Source organism: Neolamprologus brichardi, chromosome 15 (genome assembly GCF_056152115.1).
Source record: "Neolamprologus brichardi isolate AB-2024 chromosome 15, ASM5615211v1, whole genome shotgun sequence".
In the NCBI taxonomy this organism is placed as follows: domain Eukaryota; kingdom Metazoa; phylum Chordata; class Actinopteri; order Cichliformes; family Cichlidae; genus Neolamprologus; species Neolamprologus brichardi.
In genome coordinates, this window is record NC_142118.1 from 33,264,816 (window position 1) to 33,292,770 (window position 27,955).

The following is a 27,955-nucleotide window of genomic DNA, read 5'->3' on the forward strand; positions in this document are numbered from 1 at the left end:
AACAGAGTGATCATCTTGCTTCTTTTATTCTTAAAATCTGAAGTAGGACATTCTTTTCTTCTTCCAGTTCTGGGAATGCAAATTGCAGCAGGGTGGGAAACGCTAGTAGGTTGTCATCACTTTTTGAGAATTAAACAGGACACGCTCTACTCTGAACAATGTAGCTTTCGATCTGAATGCCACAGAAGTCTCTTTAGTAATGAGTAATGTGGTCTTTGATGAGCTGCCTTTTTAAGGTCACTGGGTTTTCTTTTTTGCGACCACTTCCTGTCATACCATTACCTCTCAACAGGCTCACATTTGTACTGCTCAGCGATCATAAACACAGCTTCTCTGTCTTTCCTGTTACATTACACTGACCAACATGAGTTGTTTTTGTTTTATTCTCTTGTCATTGCAAAAACATACTGCAAAAAGTGAATTAACTTTTGCTTTGAATAATAATAATAATACAAATCTGCTTTCTTTCACAGCAAGTGTATGATGGATAATTAAAGTCAGCACTTAAAGCAAATTGCAACTGACTGAATTATCCTTTGGTAGCTTATGTGTCTGAAAGTTTCACGTTGTTGCCTCAAGATAATGGCAAAGAACTAAAACCACTGAGGCAAATTTGCTTTTTAGAAAGTTTGAAAAAGTCAAACAAGTATTAACAAAGATTTCTTTATTACACAAATAAAAAACAAACAAACATTTATTGACACTGTAAAGTGATAAAGTATGAGAATGTTTAACCCTCCTTCTTTCATGTACTGGCCTCCTTACAGTGGGGGACATTAATTATTTGATCCCTTGCTGAATTTGCACATTTCGTCACTTACAGAGAAAATAATTAAAGTCTCTCATTTCTGTGGAAGTTTCATTTTAGTGGAGAAAGATGAATTCATTTGTACGTCATTGAGTGAAGTAAGTATTTAATACTGTGACGGAGGTGTGGTCCCTGGCTTAGCTGCAGGGGAGGAGTGATGCAGTGAGCTCAACGGGGCGGTGCTGGGGAGGCAGGTGAGAGCACAGCTGGTGGTGTTTGGACTGATGACAGTCTTTTTCCCTTTTTAGTGAGGTGGAAGACCAGAGAGGCGGGTTGGAAAAGCTGAGACCAATGCTGACCAGACTGTGGGTTTTTGCATAAAACCCTAAATAAACTTGTGAGCATAACCAGTGTGTGTGGAATGCATTCTACAGACACCCTATAACCTAGCCAGAATTCTGACTCCCATGGATTGATTGATTGATTAAATGACAGTAAATCAATCAAGTACAGATACTCCTGATCTCAACTCACTATGTGTATAAACCACACCCAAAGAGCCTTCAGAGGACGTCAGAGACAAGTGTTGGAAATCGAGGAAATAAAATATAAAATGACCATCAATCACCCTTGATCTGGAGCTCCGTGCAACAGCTTGTCTCGTGGGGTGAGGATGATCAGGAGAAAGGTGACGAATTGGCCCAAAACTACACAGGAGGAGCTTGTTAACCATCATTGGTAATGCACTACACCACAATGGATTGAAATCTTACAATGCCTGCAAGTTCCCCCTTCTTAAGAAGGCACATGTACATACCTGTTTTAAAGTTAATATCTGTGAACATCTAAATGATTCAGAGGAGGCCTGGCAGAAAGTGCAGTGTTCACATGAAACTAAAGAGAAATGCTGAGTATGACTCAAATATCACCATCCCGACAGTGAAGCACAGAGGCTGAAACATTATGCTTTGGTGCTGTTTTTCTGCTAAGGGTGCAGGACGACTTCAGGTCATTAAGGGACCAATGGGCAGGGCCATATACCATAAAATCTTGGATGAGGACCTCCTTCCCTCTGACAAAACACTGAAGATTGGTCATGGATGGGTCTTCCAGCATGGCACCGACCCAGAACATACTGCCAGAGAAGTGGCTAAAGAAGAAGCATATTAAGGTCAGGAAGTGGCCTAGCCGGTCTCAAGACCTGAGTGGAAGGAGCTGAGGCGTCTGTGCCACAAGGCAGCAAAAAAAACGAAAGCATTTAGAGAGTGTCCATAAAGAGGAGTGGGCCAAAACCTTTCCTGGGATGTGTCTAAACCTAAGAAAAGTCTTAGCGCTGTGCTTCCCAACAAGGGTTTCTTCACGAAGTACTAAGTTATGATCAAATACCTATTTCACTCAGTTGCATACAAAATGAAACTACCATAAAAATGTCTTTGCAAAGTGAGCAAACTTATACATTCACAGTGGATCAAATAATTATTTCCCCTACTGTATGTCAATGAACAAACAAGATAGTCCATTAATGTCACATAAAAAAACCAGCAAAATACTTTTGCTGATTAATATATTATTGGTAAGATCCTTCATTCGGTCAGCAAGTGCTTAGGTTCTTTTGTGCTGTGATGCTGAAAAGTCTTTAGTTAAATCCATTTAAGGTAATTCTGTCTTCATGTCAAACACCAAGCCGTTCTTGTATATCAGCATGGCAAGCTCATTGTCCACTTGCTCAAGGTCCGTAATTTCTCCTTTGGAATTCCTCTGCTCCTCATCTGTAGAGCCGGGGCTCGAACAGTCGTCGCTGGATTCTTCCAAGGTACTCCTGTCGTGGTCTACGTCCTCATCAGTCCCATCGTCCCACTCGTCCCTGAGAACGCAGACATCTTCTGCTTCCTCAGAGACAGACTTTCCCTCTGGATAAAGTTTGAGCAGCGTCAGCTCATCGTGCACCTCCTCTTTCTTCTCTAGGATTTCCTGTTTTATCACATTATCAGAGAACAGATTTAGTAAGTATTTGTAATTACATGGGATAAAGGGTTTTATCAGTTGTAGATATGAAAATGTGGGTTAAAGCTCATTGAAAATATTCTGTGGTCAGACAAATTAAAATTTGAAACTCTTTTTGGAAAACATCGAAGTGGTGTCGTAAAAAAGGAGGCGGACCAGTGTGCACATCTGATAAAAGGACCATCAGTGTTGAAAGGTACGTACAGGTTTTGTACATACACACCCTTTGTGTACTGTTTTCACTGATGCAATGAGTTGAGCTCATTTTTGTCTCAGCTGCTTGTGTTTTGTCTTTTTCAATAGGGCACATGTCACATTTGGCAAAAAAAATTGACAATGGTCAAAACAGTGGTCCACCCATCACTGGTCATGGTACTGTGGCTGCATACTTCTCTTGCACGCAGTCGACAGTTCTGCTTTTTGGTCAAATGAAAAGTCTGTGGTTCTGCCACATTGGCTTTCAATAGATCGGTCAGAGTATTTGCTGGAAAAATATTTGGCCAAAGCATCCAGTCATGTCAGCAATGCCCACTTAGCAACCACAGACATTCAACTTTCCATCATTTTCAGTTTTACTTCTTGTTACTGTTTCCCAGACATAGTGCTTTGAGTTCTGCCCTCATAGTTATGTTTTTGACCTAGATGATCTTTTTTCTCATGCGTTTTGAGAACTTTACATGCAGTTTACCAAACTCCACATGGACTGTCTCATGCCTTTTATTCAAGAACGGCTTCCGTCCCTATGAGTTTGAAAACTTATTCCATTTAGCAGTTACAAAGGTCAGTGGGGAATCGATTTTATAGTCCAGATCTTGAGAGCATAATATCTCATCACAGTCAGGTCTACAGTTTCCTGGACCTCTTTGCTTGTTCTTTGTTTACAGGTGCTTGCCTTTCCAATGTATGTGCAATGATTTCCTTGGCCTAAGAACACTGTGATCAATATTAACCTCCTAAGACCCAAACTCTTCCACGGCATGCATTTTTAATTTCTCTTTGATATTTGGGGTGATTGGGACCTGATGAATGTAAAAACAAAGAATTACCAGATTTTATTTTATTTTTTTACCTATTTTTTTCTGTCTAAGAAAAATGAGAGCCACATATGAGGATATTCGTTTAAAATTTCAATAGAACAGTAGCAGTATGATGTCCTTGTAAGCGGATATCAGGCCCTTGAGTATTTTGGTCTAAATAACCCAAAATGTAATGTCCACATATGTGGACGCCAGGTCCTAGGAGGTTAATGGCTAATTAAAGTAAACTGGATGCATCGGGCAACAATTTGGAGCCACAGAAGACTTCAGAAACATGAAAAGTTTAGCCCGGACTCACAAGAGAAAACAACAATAGCTTTTTAAGCAGGTCAAAAAGACTAGTATTTACGTAAGCAACCTGCTGTGGTCATGTAAATGAGAACAGCTGCCTTCACAGGACCTGGGGTGGTTTGGACTAGTCATGCTGGTAACTGAGAAAACAGAAGAGGAACTTGTTGCACTTGAGAGAAATCTGCCTCACGGCTTTCTGACAGAAAGTCCAACCACACAGTAAAGAAAAAAGAAAACAATGAAAAATAGAAGTCAGTGAATGATGGTCCCATGGAGTGAAAGCCCCAAGACTAACAGAAAGTCTATGCTAACTGGTAACACCGTTGTGAATGGAAGCACGTGGGAAAAAATGAGACTCCAAATGCTACACTGTGTGCTTTGGTGTCACTTTGGTTTTTGTCATGCATAAATTTGAGAATCTGAGAAGGCAAAGAGTTGAAACTGCAGTAAAAACTAAAAATAATGACACATTCTGCAGAAAAACTTGGAAAGTTGCATCCTGTTTTCACCTCTTCTGTTTCTATTACAAAACTGAAGCGGGAACCATTGTTTTGGAGACTACAGCATGCAAAGCGTCCCATAAATGTGAGTATAAAATGGACCAACACATCAACCATAACGCATGGAACATTTTTGTACATCGGTGTTGCGCAGAGCTTTACAGACACCCGTCTACATGTGCTGTGCAGTGGGGGGTAATTGTGCTTGTCTTTGTGCTTTTGCTATTACATTTGCTTTGCCTCTCCCATGAAGAGCACAGAAGTATTAACTGATATATTTCTTTGCCGAGTACTGAAAACAATGAAAGCTCTCCAGTGCTTCGAGTGCTGCGGGAGAGTAGAAAAGCACTATATAAGAATCAGTCTACACCCGTCTTCTCATCTTCTTCTTATCTTTTTAAATTTCTAATTTTTTTCCATGCTTGTTGTGAAATCAAAATTTCTTTCCTGTTCAAGCCAGCTTTAAGCTAGTTTGCATTGCACCTACATGTAGTTGGGCTACACACTTTTGGCTTTTGAGGGTTGCATGCAAGCATGCCTGCTTTGGTTACTTTGGTCTTTCACTGTGTAGCCAAAGTCCTGTGCATGATGGAAACACTGTAGGACTGTAAGTCCTGCACAAGGCTCACCATGAGTTCAGTACTATTATACTTTTACAACTTCACTTGACTGAAGGGCCCCTGCACTGTATTTTAATGTCTACATGGACAGAGTCTCATGCTCACCATCTGATGATGATATCTGCATCAAGTGGACCTTCACAAGTGTGTAAATTTGGAAACCATTCATCCATTTTCTTCACTGCAGCAGACTGTCACAGCATTCAGTTCACTGCAGATGCTGCAGAAATCTATCTACCAGTGTCCCCTCTCCCCTCATGAACAATACCACAAGATACTTAAATTTCTCCCCTTGTGGCAGAAACTCACTCCTAACCCAGAGTGGACCCTTTTCCAGCTGCAGCGGCTTAGCCAAGGAGTGTCACTGTGAATTCTCATCCCAGTTGCTTCACACTCGGCCTCAAACAGTCCCAGTGTGAGTGAGAAGACATACCTGATTAAACCATAACAAACCACATCATCTGCAAAGAGCAGAGAAGAGATCCCGAGACCACCAAAACAAACACCCTTAACCTCCCCATAAACAGAATCAGTGACATCTGGAGATGCAGACCGACCTCTCACAGTGCGCATTTGAATGCCTTCTCATTAAAATTGCAGGACAAACTCTCACACACACTCAAATATCCCTGTGAGGATGATATTTCAGTAATCAGGGATCAAAAAAACCAAGGTCTCCACCTCCAATCCACAGAACCACCAAAACACCAACCAATTAGCAAAACTGTTTAAACCCCCAAATTTCTTTGACTATAACTACCTAAATAACCATACTGGAAACGAACATCAAATCCTTAACAGCTGCAAATCCAAGCAACGGCCTTTTACCTGAGTCTTTGATTGATGGGGGATGAAATTTGTAATAACAGGCTTTGGCACAGGAGGAAAAATCTTGACTTTGATCCTAAAGATGAGAAAAACAGATAAACAAGAACTTCATGAAAAACTTTTACTTTCTTAGACAATTAAGAGACACGTCTGATGATCAGAAGTTACGTTGACAGTGGCTGCTGACCATGTTTCACTTGTTTTTCACAAGTACTAAACAAACATACTGTATGCATATTGTAGTCTGCAGGTTTGTTTTTAAAATGGGGAAAAAAAGTTTACTTACTTCTTCAAGACAACGGTGCATGTTGTTGAGAATAAAAAGAAGACAAACAGCAAGCCGAAACTCAACCACACTAATACGGGGAGGAGAGTAACAGAAAATTAGTAATTCTGCTAGACCATATCTGATTTTCACAAAAAAATTTGCTCCAAGGTTTGAACTAATATAATGAGTTCACTCTTTGAAATATAAAGTTTGAACTCAACTTTATACCACAGCTCTGTGAAAAACAGTTTCACTTTATTACTTCTTGAGATATTCATGTTCAAGCGAGGAGCGTGACTATCTTGAAGGTATCAATGACAATTTTTCCAAAACTATATATTGAAACGTATTTGATAAATGAAGCTAAAATCTCACAGCAATTATTACATATGGTAAGTTTGTACCATAAAATATTTATGCAAATCAAAGCCGGTTAGAGACCCCAAGGAGAAAACCTTGCTGACATATATTAGCTTTACTAAAAACAAATTATTTTATCGTGAGAGTTCGCTCTGATACCATTCATAGGTTTTCCTGGCTTGGTGTTGATGGTTGCTGTGGCTTCAGGCCCTTCTCCCACTTGTGTCACCCCAGCTAGGGTGATGATATATTTGCTTCCAGCTTTCAAGTTTTCCAGGTGGTATTTAGTCTCTGAAGCTGCTATGTTGTCGCACACTAACAAAAAAAAGCAGGGAAAAAAAGACAAACAATTTCGTTATTACAGTTTGGAAATTTATATTTCTCAAATGTGAGTGTCAGTTAGTGTTTCCTTTTACAGAACTTAGAAGCAGTTAGAGTTCAAAGAAGTGATTTTCACACCTTTGGGCTCATCCTGTGAACTGATTTTTACCCAGCACAGGCGGTAATGTGTCAGGAAGCCTTGCTGGTACGCAAGAGGAATCGCTTTCCAGGACAGGTCAGCAGAAATGTCTCTTTCGTTTAATGTGATGACCTCCTGAGGTTCCTTCAGCGGTACTAAAATTTAAAAAAAGAATTAAAATAATAATCCTTTTGCAGCAGGAGACAAAATGTGTTGTGCTCAATGATTTTGATTTGCACTCGATGAATGTGTGGTGCATGTCGTTTTTTTTGTTCAGCTTAATGTTGACTGCCTAGAGAACTGGTCTAAACTTGGATTCAGTAATATATCATAATTAGCATGTTAGCTTCTCACTTTAGCAAATCTTGGGAACTAAATTTTACGCATGCTAACTGGCCCACAACTCACAATTAATATGTACTTGAGCAGGTAAAGGGCACTACATAAAGTTGCAGAACCTAGTCCAGATCAACTGAAACACCCACAGATCACAACACTGGCCCCACAGGTTGGTGCATCATTACATTTTATTACCTAATCGCCCATCAGACCACATGACCTTTACTTCAATCTTTCTGCTGCAAGCTAAAGCACTGTCTCACTAATAAGTGGTTTTCTTAAGATTGCACAGCTGTTTAGTACACCTCCCTTTACCTGTGTGTTAATGTTCTTACTTTCACTGCTAATCTTAGCCTTGTGTTCTACTGTTGATCGTTTATGATTTAAAGTGATATCTGATCACAGTCAGCACGATAGTTTACCTTTGCTAGCTAAAACATATTAATCATTGCAGTAATTATTCTACTGAAAGGCTTTTACCTATTTGCTTAATTAAATCAGTCAATTCAATACTTAAATGATGTTGTTGTTCAAACTGACCACGGTCTGTATCTGCTGCAGTAATTATGATGGCTATGAGCTGAGAGCCTGCTGAAGGTTGCAAAATTTTGAGAAGAGTCCAACTTTTCAATTTTGCAATGTGAACACAAAACAATCAAAAGCCCCCTCCCTCTAAATACCTTTTCTACCCACAGCGATATAGAAAATGTATTACTATTATTATTAGTGATAATTCCTGGTGATGATGGGTGATTCCCTTTGCTTTTGAACTACGTGTCTCTGTTCTTCTTTAATCCCTAGTGGGAATAAAAATGTATCCTCCTCTCTGTTTTTGAGTACTGCATCTTGAAAGAGTTTACAGCCCAAACAACAGCTGAATTCTCTACAAACGTGAGATCTTAGAAAGCCTCACTATCTGGGGCATCTCTGACGAAATGCTATATGCATGGTTTGTTGGCATTGCAGCTGAAGGTGCAGCTGCCTTGAGAGGCTGATAGAGAAGAGCAGCCATTGAGTCTTTCACTGCATCAACCAGAATAATTAAAAACATTCATGTCACTGTCAAACACATTACGAAGTTGAGATATTTTTACATAGTTCTCGACTCTCAGTCCAAAAGTTTGCAGATTATCTCAGTAAAGTGAGCGGGGTCATCTCCCTGCCTATCCTGAGGTTTGTGGGTAATCTTTTAGTTTGCGGTCTGTCTTCAAAGAAGACTGAATCTACTGCAGCGCAATATTTATTTATGCTTTTACGCTGAGAGCTTTTTGTGCTGTTGCATTTTATGCACGACTTCATTATTTCATATTAAATACTGAGATTGAATAGCAAATAGCGTTAAGATTTAAAAAATTAGGATTTAATTGTGATATTGATGTTGTGTTTGAATAAATCACCGACGTCTGAAGAGGTCATTTTGAGCTGGAGAATGATGGGCGTATTCATTTAATGAAAACGTTTTATCATTCTTACAAGTCGTGCCCATCCAACGGCCACCTGGAGGCTTTCTGTGTGCCGTTTGCATGCTCACACGGTGTGGGTACTCAGGCGTGCGTTAGGTTAACTAGTGTGTAATCGGTGCAAACTGATTGTCTGTTTCTTGGTCCAGCGATATACTGGCGACCTGAGTAGGGTGTACTCTGCGCCCAGCCCTAACAACCCTGAACTGGCTAAGAAAATAAACTGATGGATGGATGAATGAAAAAATATTGCAATATTTTTGCTGTTCACTGATGTTTAAGGTCTGACATGTGTAGCTGAAAACAAGAAACAAGCTGTGTTTTTCACGAATCCTGCCGTGACTGAGTAATTTTATTCATGAAACCCCCTTTCAGCAATCATCGTTGAATATTTCTTTCTTTCTGAGATGTTTATCTTTTAGTCAGTATTGGTTTGACCATTTTATCTCACCACATGACAGAGAAATATCACACAGTAAAAAATGTGCCAGCCGGCCTCGCTCTCCCCTTTAGTTAATCTATACGTGCATGCATGTGCTCTTTAATGTGGTTGACTCGTTGCAGTCCTCCTAGCTGGAAGGGAAAGTCTGTAGAAACCTTGCACATGTATGCTTTCATGAAAGCACTTACCACCTTCTTTTTGATAAAAGAAGCACATTTTAACCGTCTGTGGTCTCCCATGTTGACATCTGTGTTCAAAGTAGAGGTAACGGATGTAGTCCTTCAGGTCTGTAACAGAAACACAAAGACTACTTTGGTCTACGGTGTTTTTAATGCCATCATTTTGAAAACAAGGTGGCATAAACATAAGATGAATGAGAGTAAAATCTTTTACTTGTTGGTCTTAATCATTTCATGAACAAAGGGAACAAACTTAAACATACTTAATAGACAACTTACTCTTTCTTACTTCTCTTTTCTTCTTGTTACCCATCTTTCCTGTTAAGGTTATCACATTTTTTGGCACTAGACTTGCATCTTGAAGCTCGTACCACTCAAGACAAGTTCTCCTGTTTATTTTTTTATCTGCCAAAGTTTTGCTGCAAGCTGCCAGAGAGAAATTCAGCTTTGTGGTCTACTTGAACATAAATATACACCATATTGATATCTATGCATTTTACACGCCTACCTTCTAAATCTGATGCAGGTTCAGCTGGTACTTGCAGGATTGCCGGAGGAGACACGCTCACATCATTTTTGGCAATCACGGAGATGTTGGCAGCCGAGTACGACACAAATGTGTAAATAGTATGGTCGTTGTGATATACGGTCTTGGTGCAAATACACTGCGAAGAATTCGATGTCACATTTCTCACTGCTGCTCCTACTGGCATTGGCTGAAGAACAAGAGGGCGCTTTGTTGAGACAAATGCAGCTTGACCGACTAGACAAGAAAATACTGTATTCAACTGTTTCAACACTGTCCAGGGAGTAGTGGATGAAAATGAAAATGTAAAAAAAAGTGGTAGAAACTGATGGATGAAGTGCCGTTTACAGCCAAGTATTTTCACAAATTCAGTTCCATCCACCGCTCCTGGTCTTTTTGGGGCGATCGTGGCTCAAGAGTTGGGAGTTCGCCTTGTAATCAGAAGGTTGCCGGTTCGAGCCCTGGCTTGGACAGCTTCGGTCGTTGTGTCCTTGGGCAAGACACTTCACCCGTTGCCTACTGGTGGTGGTCAGAGGGCTCGGTGGCGCCAGTGTCCGGCAGCCTCGCCTCTGTCAGTGCGCCCCAGGGTGGCTACAATGTAGCTTGCCATCACATGTGTGTGAATGGATGGATGACTGGATGTGTAAAGCGCTTTGGGGTCCATAGGGACTAGTAAAGGGCTATGTAAATACAGGCCATTTACCATTTATCGTGAGTTGACTTACCATCCACGTTAGTGTCACCTTTCGAGTGCCATTGAAATGTGTTATTGTCATGGTAACATTAGGCGCATGTACAAGTTCTGTAATGAAAACAAAAAGACTTTTTTGAGATGCATCAATTTACCATCCTATAAGAAGAATGCTAGAGTGGACTGAACAGGGCAGAAGTTACTTGGTATCATTGCTCTGTTTTATGACACAATTTTTAAAAAGAAAGCTATCCTCAGCCTCACATTCCTGACTACAGTACGTTGGTACACACGGAAGTTTATGGTTGACTCAATGAGTGCAAGACGGCAAGGCCCTGTGGTTTCTGAACAAGCACAAATCATCGCCCTCCCACCGCCGTGCTCGACAGTTGATGTGTTGTGTTTGGTTTTCACCATATGTGTTGCTGTGCATTAGAGGCAAACATCTGTGCCATGCTCTCTGTACTTCTGGTACTCCAGAAGTCTTGTGGTTTGTGATGCAACTTGATGCAACTTTCAAAACCCAAGTTGTGCTGCCCTGTTCTTTTTTGAACATGTAGAAGATGCTTACTCCTGGTAGCACTTCAAAACAAGCCATACTTGTCTAGTCTTTTTCTACTTGTACTGTCATGGACTTTAACATTTAATATGCTAACTGAGGGCTATGGGTTTTTGATGATTTCTGGGACGTTCACTGGGAAGACTATGGCAAACACTGGCTGTTGATCTGAGATTACATTTACCAACTTTTGTTTTTTTAGACCTGTTAAGGTCAGAATGACTATTTTTATATCCTGAAACCATCAATTTGAAAGAGGATGTAGTTTTTTTTCTCCCCATGTGATAAAAGGCAAACATTTCAATTGCATCCTGTGCAGCATCATTACACATTCAATTGTAGTGTAAATATGCATTTCATTCACATTGAGATTCACATTTGAAATTAAAATCATCACTTCGGTTGTGTGTATAACACTAGCTCACCTGCAGGAACCACAACCTGAGACCAGGCACTCCACAGTGGTTTCTTGACCATAGTGGATCGGTGTCTGATCTGAACCTGGTACGCTGAACTCTTCCGAAGGTTTACAACAAAGACCTGGTCTGTTCAGATTGAAGAAAGAGAGAGTTTAGCTCATTCAACCAAGTTTCATTTGGCTAAATGTTGCCCAGAAATACTTGTTGCTGTGCTCATAAATGCATTATTTTGCCCTTAAACAGATGACTGTCTCTGTGGGGGATTTTTAGGGTCTAGGAGGGCTTCACACTCACACTAACAGGTGTTACACGTTTTAAATTATAAGCTTCTATAAACAAATGCCTCACTCTCAATCGTCTTCAGACATTTTAACTCCTATAAGACATATTTGTACTCACGCTGATCTTTATTGTTGTTAATGGTGGTACTTATTATTCTCTGTAACAGCAAATGAAATTAGGTTAAATAGTGATTTGTTTAAAAAAGGCCAAAAATTTACATCTGGTGACAAAACACCGACTCACTTTTCCCCACGGTTCTGTGGGGTGCTCGTCTCGTCTGAACCAAACCTCTGCTACAGCTGGATACTTCTCTGTAGCTATCCAGCTCAAGCTGAGGTTGTTTTTCAACCAGGATGCTGAAATATTTTGTGGTGCTTCATATTTTACTGTTGAATGAAAGCGAAACTTTGCTTAATGCACATTTCAACTGCAAAGCAAAATTAAAATGTGGGCTGTGTCAGTTTGGGGAATCAAAATGGATAATCGTGTAATTAAAAAAAAGGGTGTCCATTACCTACGTCCTGGAGTACGACAGACGTCTTTGGTGATTTGCAGGTGGAGTTTCCTATGTGAGCTTCCACCCAAATCATAACGCTGCGCGACTGAATGAGTTGTTCCTCAACGACATCATGGAAAGTTTCCTTAATGTTCCCAAATTTTGTCTCACTACATAGAAAAACATAAAAGCATTACTGCCCTGGGAGCAGCGGAGAAAGAAACACTTAAACTCAGCATTAAACTCGTGAGTATATTAACACTTTCTCGTCCAGTTTCACTCGTTTGTTTTCCTTTGTCTGTTTTCATAGCTTCTTATTTTAGAAAGTACACCTCTTTACATTCTTGCTTGAACTTAAATGAGATGATTGACACCTGTATCACCTGTATCTCTCAGGTAAATATGACTTTAATAGTCAGTTCATTGAGGTTTGCAGGCATGTTTATGCGCAGCTCTCTTAAGGTCCCTGAGGTTAGGTCATTGACTGGGTCATTGAAACTTAACTCCCTTCAGTCATTCTGTTGTAGATCTGCTGCTGTGCTTGAGATCATTGTCCTGTCGCATGACACAGTTCAGCCAGGCTTTAGCTGTCAGACAGATGGCCTCACATTTGACCAGAGATGGGCAGTTACAAGTAATGCGTTACTGTAATCTGATTACTTTTTTCAAAAAACAAGTAAAGTAAGGGATTACTATTGCAAAAAATTTATTAGATTACTGTTACTTTCCTGTAAGCACACTGCATTACCGTGTTACTAAAATGTGATTTTGTTTGTGAGAGTGTCTCATGACACTGACGTACGAGTGTGCGACATCTGTGGTAACAGATGTGTGTAGATTAACAGTGGATAATATGGAGTGTGGGAGAGAGAACGACCATGCGGCGTTTAAAGCGTGGAAGTATGACATGACTTTGAGTTTGCGTCTGCTGTACACTCTGCGTGGGAAGAAAACTCCTTCCTATGCAGCATAAAAATCTAACTTCAAATCTGAACAAGCACCTAGCACGCTGTCATTGGAATGTGAAATTCCCAGAGAAACCCCCGGTGTTCTGGGAATCCATCCTACCTCAAAAACCATCCTACTGGTTGTTTCTGTGCATCTGCTGCGCATGCGCACAATACAAAATTAAGTGGCAAACTCTGATTGGTAGTTAATTTATGTGGCAAACCGTCCTACATACTTAAATTTTTGCTGGAATTATTGTGTGACAGCAGAAATGTGCATATACTATGTACGGTAGGACGGTTTGCCAAAGTAAGATGTTTTGTCAGAACACCGGATCCCTCCACTGACACGACTGCTGCAGCACCAAATGTCCACCGGCCCCACTCCTGCTAAAACAGGTGAAAATAGATTTAGGAGTGACATGACTTAGTGCCCATGACTTTTTGATTTTATTTATTTTTTGCTGTGTTTTACTTGCATTTTTACTTGTAAACACAAAAAATGATTTTATTTTATATGATGGAATATGCAGAAAATAGGTTTAAATGTTAAAGAATTTATTAAAGTCAAAGACTGTTGCATATCATTTAATTTTTGCTTGATTCAATGTGCATAAAGTTAAAAGATTAAAACTAATAAAACAAGTTCTAAAAAGAGACTTTTTCATTTGATTCAATTTTATATGATGGATTATGCAGAAAAAATAGAATTGGGCTAAAGTGTCTATTGCTTTATTGTGTATTCAGGTTGTGTATCATGTTGTTTAAAAGTAATTAAGCAATAAAGTAACTAATTACTTTTGAAAATAAGTAATGAGTGAAGTAATAGGATTACTTTCTTGGAGAAGTAATCAGTAATTGGTAACTAATTACTATTTTCACATAACTTGACCCACACTGCATTTGACTTTAGGATACTTTGGTAAACCGAGGAGTTTGTGGTCAATTGCCAGGTGTCCAGGTCCTATGGCTGCAAAACAAGTGCAAGTCATCATCAGTCCTGCACTGGGCTCTACAGCTCGTTTGGTTTTCAGGTGGCACATTATGGCCAAACAACTCTACTTTGGTGTGGTCTGTCCAAAGAACATGGTCACAGAAGTCTTGTGGTTTGTTGCAGCTTTAAAAGCCTAAGCTTTGCTGAACCTGGTACGCTAAACTCTTCCGAAGAGCCACAACAATGACCTGGTCTGTTCAAAATGAAAGAGTGTTTAGTACGTGGCTAAATGTTGTGTGTTCATTACTGTGTAAAGTATCTCTGATCATCTGACATTTTTTGTGGCTGTGCTCATTAATGCGTTATTTTGTTCTTAAAGAGTTGACTAGGTCTCGACAGTCTCTGTGGGGGATTTTTAGGGTCATGGACAGCTTTAAACAGGTGGTACACATTATAAGTTATAAGCTTCCATAAGTAAATGCCTCACTTGCAATCATCTTCACACATTTTAACTTCTAGTTTCAGAACAAACGATAATTTAGCTCACCTGGTGACCTGGTCACCCTGGTGACCCTTCCAAACAAGCGACACCTGCATACATTTCTAACGTGGGACAACTTGTGCAGTTTCTCAAAGCATTGCATGGACTGACCTTGGAGGGAATTTGTTGGGACGTTCACGCCTAAAAGACTAGTGTGTATCAATACCACTAGATCACCAAAATGCTGAAATGTTGGATTTTGCAGAGGTGCTCGCACATGCTGATGATCAGTTAATCGAAGGCATTTATTATAGGGTACTAGCTACCCTCTTATTTCGAATGGAAGCAGTAAGTATTTGGTATTCAACAGGACTGTGAAAACCTTCTCTTTCACATGACAGTATCCCCTCTCTATGCTAATCCTGAAATCTAGTATTCTTCCAGTTTCAAAGCCATTCATCAGGTTTTTCTCTTTTTCATAACTCTGATCATGAAAAGACTTAATCGGTCATGTAGGCTCTCCTTCCATTTCAGTAGAAGTAACTTTTCTTGAAGATCTATCAATATGTAGTTTGGCAGTGCAGTTTCACTCATGATGCCAGAACAATGCAGACACACAAAATTTCCTATGTTGCAAAAGTGCTTTTGTGCATTTCTTTCTAATCTGAGGCGTAAAATAAAAGTTGCATAATACTTCTATTCCTCTCACATCCGCACACTTGCTTGTTCTGAGGTGAATGCAAATGGGAGAGCAAACTGTGCTACTAACGTTAAACGTCTCAGCTGCCAGCAGTGCACACCTCTTTGTTTTTTTGGTTGCAAGAGTGAAGGCATGAGTCTCAGAGGGTAACTGTTTTTCATTGTTGCTGTTGCAGTTTGCGCATGATGCACAGAAGCCAAGCAATGCACTGCAAGTATTTAAGTCACTAATAAAGTGTCAATGGAAAATTGTACTTAAGTAGTCAGTTTAAGCTTTTAATGATATAAGTTTACATGTGATAGAATACTGCACAATGACCTTTTTATCACTTAGACTGTTGTCCACTACAAGACTTGTTCTGGTTTATAAATTCTTTCCCACAGCGATAATAGCTGAACAAGCAGTTTCACTGGAGAGCTGGACACTTTTATCTGCGCTCCCTAACAAGAAGAGGGGCCGCGTCCTTCAGAATCACACGCACACATACACTTGCATACGCACTAACATTCCTCTGTCTATGAATAGACGTTTTCACTGTTGTATTATTTTTGTATATAAATAAAGACAAGTGCAAGAACAGAGCGCACATCACAGGGCCCCCACTCTGGTGTGACCGCCCTTGCAAGTAAAAACTGCAGCGTGTGTCTTTCTGCTCTCTGACTCTCAGCTGAAGATGTGTCTTTTAGAATAAATCTCTCGACATAAAGTAAAATGTAAAAACTGAATACAGGTGTTTCTAATGTTTGCAGTCATGAAAACACCAGCTAACAGTGTGTAAACACAGGCTGTCAGACTTAAAATGACAGATTAAGTTTGCTATATTTAAAATGCGCTCATCATAAAATAGAAGCTGAATCTGTGACCTTAAATTGTTTTCTCTGGGCTTTGCTGTTGTGGAAATAAAAAAATGAAAAACAAAGAGGACGTAGCACTGACATGACCTCATTTGCTTTATTTTGATTACATGTTATGAAAGCTGCCCTACATAGCTGACCTAAACTGTTTGAAGGAGTACAGCCTCTCAGATCATAAATTTATTTTGTTCCACTGTCACGTGAAAATCTCACGATTTCTGGGCTGGCTGAAACCCTCACGGTTTCTCACATCCTAACATAACACCTCTGGCTTGCAGCACTGTCGCAGGTGTTGCAGAGTGGTACCAAGATCCCACCTATCCCCTGGCTTTCACTATGAAACATCAAACGACCCAACCAGTTGTTCACTGTAAGAAGCTGGATGTCCAGAAAGCAAATGTCAGAAATATACAAGATTGTGGCAACTGGGCTTCAAGGGCCCATTTTTAAAAAATATCACACAAAGGTTTAGAGTTTATGTAAATGGCCTGTTTTTGTATAGCGCTTTTCTAGTCCCTAAGGACCCCAAAGCGCTTTACACAACCAGTCATCCACCCATTCACACACACATTCACACACTGTGAATGTGTAGAATCAATTATTTTTCACAGACTGAACATTATTATGGACACATCAATAACAAAGAGCTGAAACTGAGCAATACTCACTTAAAGTAAAGCTCAAACGTCATGTCGCTCTGAGTCGTGTTCAGGCTCCACTCGCACGTGTAAACAGTAGCTTCAGCTTTTCGTCTGAAGCACTGAGGACTCGAGGGTGCCTCGCATGCAAAACCTAAGAAGAAACATATTTGAAAATGATGTAAACTGATATCATCGGGTGAACCTTTGATTTGTCTGGGTTATCTTTGCCAGGTTACCCCAGAAACCACACATCACTTTAGAGAAAACAGCTTCAAATGTCCCATTTCAAGCTGGAATTTTCTTGTACTATTTACATTTTTTTTAAATACACCTGTAAGTGTAACACTTTCTTTCACCCTTCTCACTGTTTTGTTGTCCTACGTCTAACGTCTAAATCATTATTTGTCACTTTACCTCACCCTTACAAGTGCAAAATTCACACGTACATTCTATTTGAATGAGTAAATTTGTCAAATATATTTTAAACCTAAAAGCAAACAGTTCAGAAACGCTGCACACTGCGGATGTGAACTGCAAAGTGTGGAAACCACACACTGCTGATAAGATAACCAAAATTTTGTGGCTGATGTTTTTACTAAGTTGAGCTATCACTTTCATGCATGTAATTAGCATTCTTGAAGGTGATTAGATATAATCAGAATAAAGTTAATCTCAAATCCAAAGCACAAAGCCACTTAAATGAAGGTAAACTTTTTGAGGTCATCAAAGAGGAAAGGTTTTCATAGTTGTATCTACCTTTGCTGAGAGTCGTGAGGAACATAAACATAACGTATCCATGTAGTGAGCTCCTGTTCTTAAAAAGTTCCATGAGGTATCGTGGAAAGTCTAGAAAGGTGATCGTTCTACAGTTTGTGAGAGTCCATGTAGATAACCTGCCTTCACTTGTATTTCTCCGAAATGTCACAGAATGTCTCGGCTTGTTTCACTTCATATGAAGAGCAACAAAACCACAAGCGTCAGGGGTGGGGGAAGGTTGTGCTCGTCACAATGGCAGTCATACACAAAATACTGTATACTGTATGACTCACTGAAATCATTTGTTGATTTTTACATTTTTTTATTTTCCTGCCACCATTTTCTGCTGTCTCCAGACTGCACATCAAAGAAAAGCTAGTGGAAAGTCTAGAAACTAGAGCAACTGATTCACCACACCTACATTCAGTGTCTTGAATCAGGTGAGAGGGAACCTTTCTGAATTTTACGTGTGAGGTCTAAACCCACGTCGACGTGTAGAAGTGTGCAGTCATTAAAACCTCCTTATATCTAACGCTATCTAACCTTCCTGCTTTGTGTGTTTGTGTTTGTGTGTGAGACTTTTGAATCTTTAAAAACAAGCTCCAGACAAACAACTTCCTGTCTGTTTCCTAAAAATAGTGCAGGTGTAAACGGTGCATCTATTTTATTTGAAAAAGCAAAATAAATTCGATAAAGACTGAAAGATTTCCTTTGAAAGGAGCGTGTGACACCGTCAGCTTAACTGCACATGTAGGTGCGTTAATAATAAAATTAAAATGTAAAGTTTCACTTTGTGAATCCTGTAGTTGCACCTATACTGTAACAGTATAAGAAGCTGAATCATTTCATTTACAGTCAGCAAAGCAACAGATTTCCACTCAAATTAAAAAAAATCATACGGTAAAGTCCAAGGATTAGAAATATGTCTATAAATAAAGATTTAATAATAATATTAAAGATTGGTGAAGACGATGACATACTGAGTGATATAAAGAGAAGCTCTGTGGGTTGCAGGGTCCTGCATTTCTTCCTGTAAGAAATAATCTGGAAATTCCAGATTTTGTGCATCTCTGGACAAATTTTAACCATTTCAGCAGTAAGACTCTACAGTAATACACTCTCTCATAGGTATGGTATATAATAACGTACATTAAGCTTGTGTTGTCCTGCATAATTGTTTTATTTTCACACAACTCCTCCCCATCTTATATCCTCATTACTTTAACTGTTTCCCATTTATCCAGTTTCATAGCGAGTTCACTTTCATTTTGAAATGGTGATTCACGGTCACACGTACAGCACCATGAAAATAATTTGCCCCCTTCTTGTCACACTTCCATGTTTCAGATCATCAAAGAAATGTTAATATTAGACAAAGATAATCTGACAATCTGATCATCTTACTTATAGAAACATTGTGCTCAGCTTTGAGAGACAAACACAACCTGACACAATATGACTTTCACAGATCATATATTGATAGTGAGTGCAAATTGTCCGACTTTACAGATGCTGAGTCGCATTTTTCCCCATCCTGAAGAATGCTACAACCATGACCCCTACTAAATCTATTTTTGACCTATACAGAGCTCTCTCTAGTGCCAGCGAGGATAACACTTTATGCATTAAAGATAAATGGGAAAGGGAATCAGGGATTGATATTTCTGTGGGGGAGTGGAAAAATATTTGGTCCTGCCAGTGATCCACATCCAGTTCCATGGCTGGAAGAACATTATTAGATACTTCAAGACACCATATCAGGAGAGATATAAAAGTGCTCATATGCATTCTGGAGACAATGTGGCTCGACTGTTGCTAATCATTTTCGTGTCTTTTGGGACTGTCCCAGGTTAAAAAATTTCTGGATGGGTGTCCGGGTCTCCTTAAACACAGTCTTTAACACTCAAATACCTCTAGATTTTAAGGTTCTATACGTGGAGCTGGTCCCTTTTCTGGAATGTAGGAGTGAGATTAAGCTGGTGCAATTATTCTTGGTGGCAAGTAAGAAAACAATTACAAGAAGATGGTTAAGCCCAGTCCAGCCTACACTGGATGACTGGTTTGGGATCATTTTAGAGATATTTAGGATGGAAAAACTGACATATCTGTTAAGAAATCAAAAGGTCAATTCTACCAAATTTGGAACAATTGGATCCTATTAATGACCCCGACAAGAGCTAACTTTATTTGATCTCACTATTATTTGTACTTTTGTAACCTACTTATCTAATTTCTGACCATTGTTAATCTGGACAATCAGCGGAGACAGATGAGGACTCCAGTTCTCCAGTTCCAGCTTACACAGCCTCACTGCTTTATCTGCCTCTATCTCCAACCTTCCAATCTCGAGCTCTAATTGAGCTCGCCTGACCCGAGCCTTCTCCTCGGCCTCCAAATGGAGCCATGCCAGTCGTACTTTTAGCCGAGCCCCGTCCCGTGCTTCTGAACTTCCAGAGGAGAGGGAATCATAGTGAGGGAGCGTGCACAGTGTCTTCCCCCCCTCATCTCCCACACAGTCATGACCAGAACCATCTTTATGATGCCCCTCAAATGAGGAAGTTTGACTAGGCTCACCAGAGACCACAGGCATTTCTGGCAGATCAGGGACTTGCATTAGACCAGCTTGTCTACTATCCGCGCTTTCAGGTCACTCTTACGGAGTGTTTTAGGGACCTGGGGCTTAAGGTGTTCTGCAATTTGCAGCAATTCACACTTGCGGCAGCTATCAAAGAGCACAACAGATGGATCTTCTAAGAAATGCTCTAAGCAAAATGCAGCCGACATGGCGCTCACACAGGGAAGAGGGCAGAAGGAAAAAATAAATGTAGCAAAACACACGTTCTTATGGGGAAAAGGAGATCCTGGACAAGCCCCCACTTATGTTACAACCCCCTCTGCTAGGCGACAGGAGGGGAGTAACATACACAAGCCCCCACACGAAACATGAGTAAAATAAAGGTTTTTTTGCAAACTTTTAACAGAAAACCGACAGGGCTGTTCAACAGACCACTGGGCAATTAACACATGTAAAGCAATAACACAAACAACCGTAAAAGCTAAGGAATAACTAAGGCAAGCTAGCATCACAAAATTCTAATCAAAGCAAGCTAGCATCACTGTTAGGTTTATATTGTTGGATTGTCATTTATTCTCAGAAATATATACTCATATATTCTTAGAATTATATAATTGATTGCATATTAATAGGATGTTTGATCCTTAGCAGTCTGCAAAGACTCTGTGTGCCTCCCAGAGCACTCTGGCATATGCACACACATCCTGAGGTCATGAGAGAGGTCCTACCTTCTCTGACTGATTTATGGTATAGGAGGACACCTACTCTGTATCTGTTTTAGTATAAGAGCCCTTTGTTTAGGCGGACCACAGGGTCACATCTTGACCACACACACACCTGCGCACACATACATACACACACACACGCACACCTACACGTATACATAGACTGGTACTCTTTGTTCATATGTATGTCTGTGTAAGACGTTATATGTTAATGAACCTATACATATTCATATAACCACAATAAAGAGCAGTGCTACGGGGGAGCTAACTGAGAGCGACTGGGGTTCGAGGGGAAGGAGCAGCGCTCGTCACAGTTCTCTCCCTTGCGCACGAGCAACACAAAGAGCTCTGGTGACTTGCATCTTGCTTTTGTAGTAGAACTGTCTTGACGTTCCAGCAGTAGGCCTGTGTTACACAGACCTATCAGTCACAAAACTCAAAACACTAATCAGGCAAAGTTCAGGCATGAACCGAGGTTAACACACAAAGTTCAGCATTATGAACAAGTTGAACAAAGTTCGAAGAGGGCGGCACGAAGGGCCAACTGCATGTTCAGTCCTAAGCAGCAGCCACTGAGTGAAGGCCCTCCAGCCTTTTGTAGCTGCAGGTGAGCGCGATCAGCCACTGATTGCCTCTTGGAGTATCACGGGATCCCCGTGCAGCCAATAATCTGCGTGGACTGTCACCCTGCAATCTGCATAGAAGAGGGCTGGAACAGGTCTCCAAGTAACCAATCATCCACGAGTCCCAGCACACTTGGATTTGCATGAACAAAAAAAGGCAGTCTCACTTCCTCCAAGGCTCAAGGATGTAACAATGTATTTTATTTACTTTTTTTTCTACTTTTTTCCCTCCATGACAGCAGCATGAACAACCCCCCCAGTTCATGTTTATAGCTCCATATAATGTGTCCTACCTTTATGTAATATGGGTCCCCTTCTGGAGAACATATGAACCTCGTAGAACTTTGTTATCAGGCAACTCTCCCAGTAATATCCATTAGAGGATAACATGCACTTGCCGATCACTGTGTTTATCATTTGCTCTCCTGGACTTAACTCTAAAAACCTGGAAGAAGGACTCTGTTTTCATCTTATTCATATATTGCTATGTTGATGGATTTTTCCTGTCCATTCCAAATAAAGATAAAAACATTTTTTAAAAGATAATCTGAGTAAATACAAAATGCAATATACAAAATGATAATTTCATTTATTAAGTGAAAAAGGGGCAAAACGCTATTGTCCCTTAAACCTACTACCTGGTTGTGCCACCACTGGCAGCACAAACTGCAATCAAGTGTTTGCAGTATATAGCAATGAGTGTTTCAGCCCTCGTCCCCACTGTCATTACTGTGGAGGAATTTTGCATGCACTTATCTGTAGAATTGTTTTCATTCAGTCATACTGGAGTGTTTTCGAGCACGGACGGGCTGTTAAATTTTGGAGTCACTAGGCCGCTCTAAAATTTTTAAGGCATTCAGAGGTGGACTTGCTGGTGGTGTTTCTGATCATTGTCCAGCTCCCCTGCACTCTTGAGTTTCAGGGCATGAACAGAACAGACAGCAGAATTCACGGTTCCATCAATTATGGTGAGACTTTCAGGTCCATCATGCTACCACCACTATGTTTGGCTGTTGGTCTGATACTCTTTAAATGAAATGCTGTGTTGGTTGCAGACGCGGCGGAACTCGAACCTTCCAAAAAGTTCAGCTTTTGTCTCGTCATATCCACAGAACTTTTCCCCAAAAGTCTACAGTTCAAGGTGTTTTTTGACATGTCTCGGTATTAAGGAGCCTTGTGTCTTTCTTATTGTTGAATCATGAAGTCTGACCTTAACTGAGGCACGTGAAGCCTGCAGTTGTGGTAGACCGGTCACTCCTGTGAAGCTTCACCACTCAGCCCCCTGTGGCTTCTGCTCCGTGGCTGCTGAGTGGCCCCTCGTCTGGGGTTCTCCTCAGCTCTTCCCAGGAGGATGGCATGGTTCCCCCTCTGATGGTCCCCCTCATTATGAAAGCACGGTACAGCCTCAGTGTAATGTCAGCAGTTTTTGGAGAAGTAAATATGAGAATATAAGAAATGTATGACTAAAAAAGACAAATATATGCGGTGGATTTCAAAGGTTTTGTCACTCTTCCCATAAAAGCAAAAAATGAAGTTGGTATCCTCGTCCCTGGTTTTTAGTCCCTGTCCTGAGTTCTTGTAATCATGGTTTGTATTTGGTTTCACAGTTGATCCTGTGCTCTTGTTTCCTGTTTGGAATTTCTCTGTTATTTCAGTATTTTATTAGTTTCACTTCTCGTAACATTTCAAATCTTAGGTTTCTAATTTATGGATATTCTTCTGCTTAGTTTCAGTTTTGCAGTCATGTCTTGTTGCTCATCCCCTGTGCTTAGTTTTTTATTGTACAGATCCAGTGTGGACCTTACCTTAGTGTACACTGTTTTGCCTTTGGACTTCCTGTTTTACTTTGAAGGACAGTTTTCTTTAATGCCCTGCATTAATGTTACTTTGTGCCTCTGCTTTTACCGATTCCCTGAGTCACCCGTATCTCCTTTTCCTAACCCCTTTTCCTTAAAATTGATGATGTTTTAATGAAGGTTACCTTTCGTTTCCATAAGCCTGGCTTTGGTCCTCTCCATATCCACACTCTAACAGATCTGCTCTCAGCACTCCTGCTATTTTTGGAAGACTCCCTGATGGACCTACCAGTGGGTGAAAACTAGAAACTGTGGCCCGTCATTCACAGGCAGCAGGGAGACTTGCAAAGGCTGCTAAAATGAGACACCAGGATAACAGGTATATGGATTCTGCTGAAGCTCAGAAGAAGCTCAGGAACTTTGTACCCAGATTGTTCTGAAGATGTTAAATGAATCGATGATTGAGGGAGCACCCACTTCCTCTACACTGTTTCCATTAGACTGATGGATGCTTGCTTCTTGTTAAAGGAGGTTGAAGTGCTTCTCTGTGACCCATCAGTTTGTTGCACCTCACAGCTTCACTCAGCATCTTTCTCTCACAGACCATCTTTTTTATTACATGTTGTAACACAACTTGACCAGCAGATGGCGGTTTAGAGGCAGTTTCTGATGTGCTTCAATTGAGGGCATGGTTATATTTTGGAACAATCAGAGTTATATTGTTTTAGTTTGTAAATGTGTTTAGAACACTATGTGATATTAATTTGTCACTGCACTTGAAAACATGCTTCTCAATCATTATATTTAAAAATCATGAAAACAGTGCTACCCTTTTCCTTTTTTTCTTTTTTTAAAGGAAGCTGATTGTTAGATTAATTTAGTCAGTTCATTTTGTGTTCTCAGTCTGATCCTCTGGTCTTGTCTTTGTATTTTTGTCTTTCATGTTCCCTGGTTTTGTTATGCCAAGTTAATCGTGTCTCGCAGTCAGTCGTGTCTCTCTTCCTGTTTTATTTTGGTGATTCTTTGTCTCCGTATCTTGTGTGTAGTTTAACTTCCTCCACAGTCATTGTGTGTGTTATCCTAAACTGAGTTCCCACCTATTATTATCCCGTGTGTGTGTATACTGTGCGAGTCTTCCCTTGTTCTTTTTTTTTGGTCTTGTCCAGGTCCCTGTGTTTTCCTAAAAATTCCTTCTTCTTAGATTTGCTGCTCTAAAAATGCTATTCTTATGAGTTGATAGCATTAAAACTGTTTAACCTTGTCCTTCATTTGGGTCCTATATCTGCTCGCCAGCATAGCCGCGTTAGGCATGTAAATGTAGATTCAACTATGTTAAAAGTGAGAATCAGAATGGGCAAGTGTGAGGGGCTGGGTCTCTGTGTCACGGCCTGGGGGGTCAGCGGGACGCTGATCAGCCTTTTCTACCTTTTCTTGTCTCTCGCTCTCTCTTTCCACCTTTCTGTCGCCGGGGCGGAACTCATTGTGGGTTCACGCCCTCGGCCCACGCCCACGGAGGAGGAACACACCTGATGCCCATTAAGGCGATCGGCATTTAAGCCAGGAGGAGACTGCTGGTCTTCGCTGGATCGTTGTCTGCCATGCGTCAGTGAAAGTCAAAGCTACAGCACAGCTAAGTTGAGAATCTATTGAGAATTTTGTAATTAAGCCCTGTTTCCTGTCTACAGACCTCCTGGATACCTCCCCTGTGTGAATCTTTGTGTCGAGTGTGAAGAGTGGACCCACAGTCGTGTGCGGACAATAGGAGAGCGAGTGATCACCCCTTGGATTTCCCTGGAGCCCCGTCCCCCACTTTGTTGTATATAGCACTGCCCTGCACTACCTGTATATACACCCGGTGACTTCTGTAAATAAATTCTTGTGTGCAGTCGATCCTGGAGTCCTGCGCTTGAGTCCCCCACGTTGCACCGTAACACTCTGACCCAGCATTTTGTATTATTTTTTTATTGTTTTCTTATTTTTACATTGTGTTCTATCCATGTGCTATTCTTAAGTTAAGGGTTAATGAGTTATTTTATATTATTATGTTAAGTCTTAGTATTATTATTGTTACCTTGAGTTGCAGTATAGTTTAGCTTCTTTCATGTCTCCAGTTACGAGTCTCTTCATGTCCCCTGGTGTAAGTCTGTCCCAGTCTTCTGCGTCATGTATTTTCTGTCTGTGTGTTTTCATGTTGCTCATGTCATGTCCACATGTTTCCTGCTTTATTTTGAAAGAGTCTTGAGTTCTTGGTTCCTTATGTTTAGTTTTAGTTTTTGTTATATGTCTCATTCTAGTCAGCTGTGTCCTCCTGTGTCTCCACTTCCCCTGATCACCTCATGTGTGTATTTAAGTCCTCTGTCTAGTAGTCTGTGTTACCTTCCCCGTGTCCAGTCGTAGACGTCATCGTGTTCTTAGTACTCACAGTGTTCATAGCATTCATTGTCGTCATAATCTAGTCACAGTGTCACAGTTTATTCATAGATTCCTTAGTTTTGTCATTGCCTTCAGTTGCTCAAGTTTGTTTCGTGCTTTGTTTTATGTTTCACGTCACATCAGCCCTAATGAAAGCTCCCTTTTTGTTTAAAGTTAATTCTGCCTCCTCTCCTGTGTCCGTGCCTGACCAACCACCTGTAAGATGTGCAGAGCACGGTCTAAAAACACATAAAATATCCAGTAAGTGACTGTTTTTTGGTAGAAATGCTTTGCTGGAGATCAGAGGAGGATTTCTAGACTGCTTTGAGCTGATAGGAAAGCAACACTAACTCAAACTACACTCGTTACATCCAAAGCATGCAGAAGAGCATCTCTGAATGCACAATGGAAGCTTGAAGCAGAAGACCCACAGCATCAAGCACCCAGTCAGCAGAAATCTTCCTGTTCTTAGCCGAGCACTCCTGTCCTCTATGGACGGGAAACTGAGGCTCACACAGGCTCATCAAAACTGGGCAACGGATGATTGGAATAATGTTTCCTGATCCAATGAGTGTTAATTTCTACTGTGACATTCTGACAGCGGGATCAGAATAACATGAAGGCATGGATCCACCAGTGGTTCTGGTGGTGGTGTAATTGTGTGGGGTATTTTCTTGGTTGGCGATTGTGTGATGCTGTCATGCCAATGTGGACCAAAAGCTCTGAGAAACATTTCTAGCACTTTAATAAATCTACGCCATGAAGAATTAAAGCAGGTCTGAAGCCAAAAGTTGGTCCATAGCATTAGGAAGGTGTAACTAATAAAGTGTCCAGTAAGGGAATGATGCAACACTTTCGTAACATATTCATAATACTAATCTGTTACCAGGTTTTCTACACAGTTTCATCTATTTTGCTTACGACTGCTTGTATTTCATGATCTGCAGCTGCTATTATTCCTCTGCAACAACCTCGCCTAGGTCCTGTTTTTTTCTCTGCATATTAGGACATATTAGCATACTGGCTTGTTTCTCGAGAGCGCAGACTCACAAAATAATTGAAATGAGGTTGAAGGGTAGATAAAAAGCTGTGTTGTTGTCACTCACAGCCACAGGAGGGCAGTGTCTTCTTAAAGTTTGGACAAAAGAGCGAAACCTCTTAGTCTCTTTTTGCTGCTGCAGTGAAGATTTACTGCTCGCTGGAAAATGTTTAGAGTTTAGAGTTAGAGTTGTTTGCTTAAACTGACATGGTTGCTCTGAGATGTCAAAGACTTTTTTGCTTCCCATTAGAGCGCGAGAGGAACAAAAGCTGCAGTCGTGATATGGAAACTGACAAGTAGACCAATATTGACAGGTTTGTGGAAAGGGTGATGGAAATAAACTAAAATAGTTCACCTTTACTGAGGTGAGTATTTCAGGAAAAAAAAGAATACAGTGTTAGAGGCTATGCCAACAAGAAGGTAAATCTCAAGTGAACAAAACAAAAAACAAACAGAAGCTCGGTCAGGAACAAGAAGGCTAAGGAGCAGCAGGTACAGGAAAGGGGGGTGGCAGCAGCCGAAGCAACTGACAGAAAACTCAGTGGTTGTGGCAAAAACAGGCAGGAAAGACATGAAGAGAAATGTATTTTTTTTAACTTTCATTTTATACTCCCGTCTTCTCAGATTTAAGGCATATCTTGTAAAGCTGTAATCATAAATCTGAAGGTTTGCATGTTGGTTTGCATTCAAAACCACCAATATTAGTAGATAAACTCATTTAATTCAAGAACACAGCTAAGAGAAACTTGCAGAAAGCTTTCTCTGGCAGTATAATCCAGCAGCAGAAAATAACCTGAAATCTGGCTTTCAGTATGAATTCTACTGGCAATGATTTATAGGTAGAAAAAGGTTATCTTGAGGCCGTAAATGAATTTCCCCTTTTTTGTGTGAGATTCACTTTTCTGTTTGACTTACTGGGGAAAAAAATCAAAGGTGTAGGCAGTATTTCAGAGGTGTGAAAAC

The 27,955-nt window shown here is 40.5% G+C and overlaps 1 protein-coding gene across 1 annotated transcript; it reads right to left on the reverse strand.

The window, feature by feature from the left end:
- Positions 1-741: 741 nt before the first annotated feature.
- On the reverse strand, positions 742-17,964 carry il12rb1 (interleukin 12 receptor subunit beta 1). The gene is made up of 15 exons (XM_006792020.3): positions 17,823-17,964; positions 17,094-17,217; positions 12,528-12,679; positions 12,257-12,399; positions 12,131-12,170; positions 11,738-11,857; positions 10,788-10,864; positions 10,045-10,252; positions 9,816-9,962; positions 9,546-9,644; positions 7,116-7,271; positions 6,816-6,971; positions 6,315-6,384; positions 6,029-6,104; positions 742-2,719 (listed from the first exon to the last, which is right to left on the reverse strand). The coding sequence occupies exons 1-15, from the start codon at positions 17,893-17,895 to the stop codon at positions 2,399-2,401; spliced, it is 1,962 nt and encodes a 653-aa protein (XP_006792083.3). The 5' UTR covers positions 17,896-17,964; the 3' UTR covers positions 742-2,398.
- Positions 17,965-27,955: the final 9,991 nt, after the last annotated feature.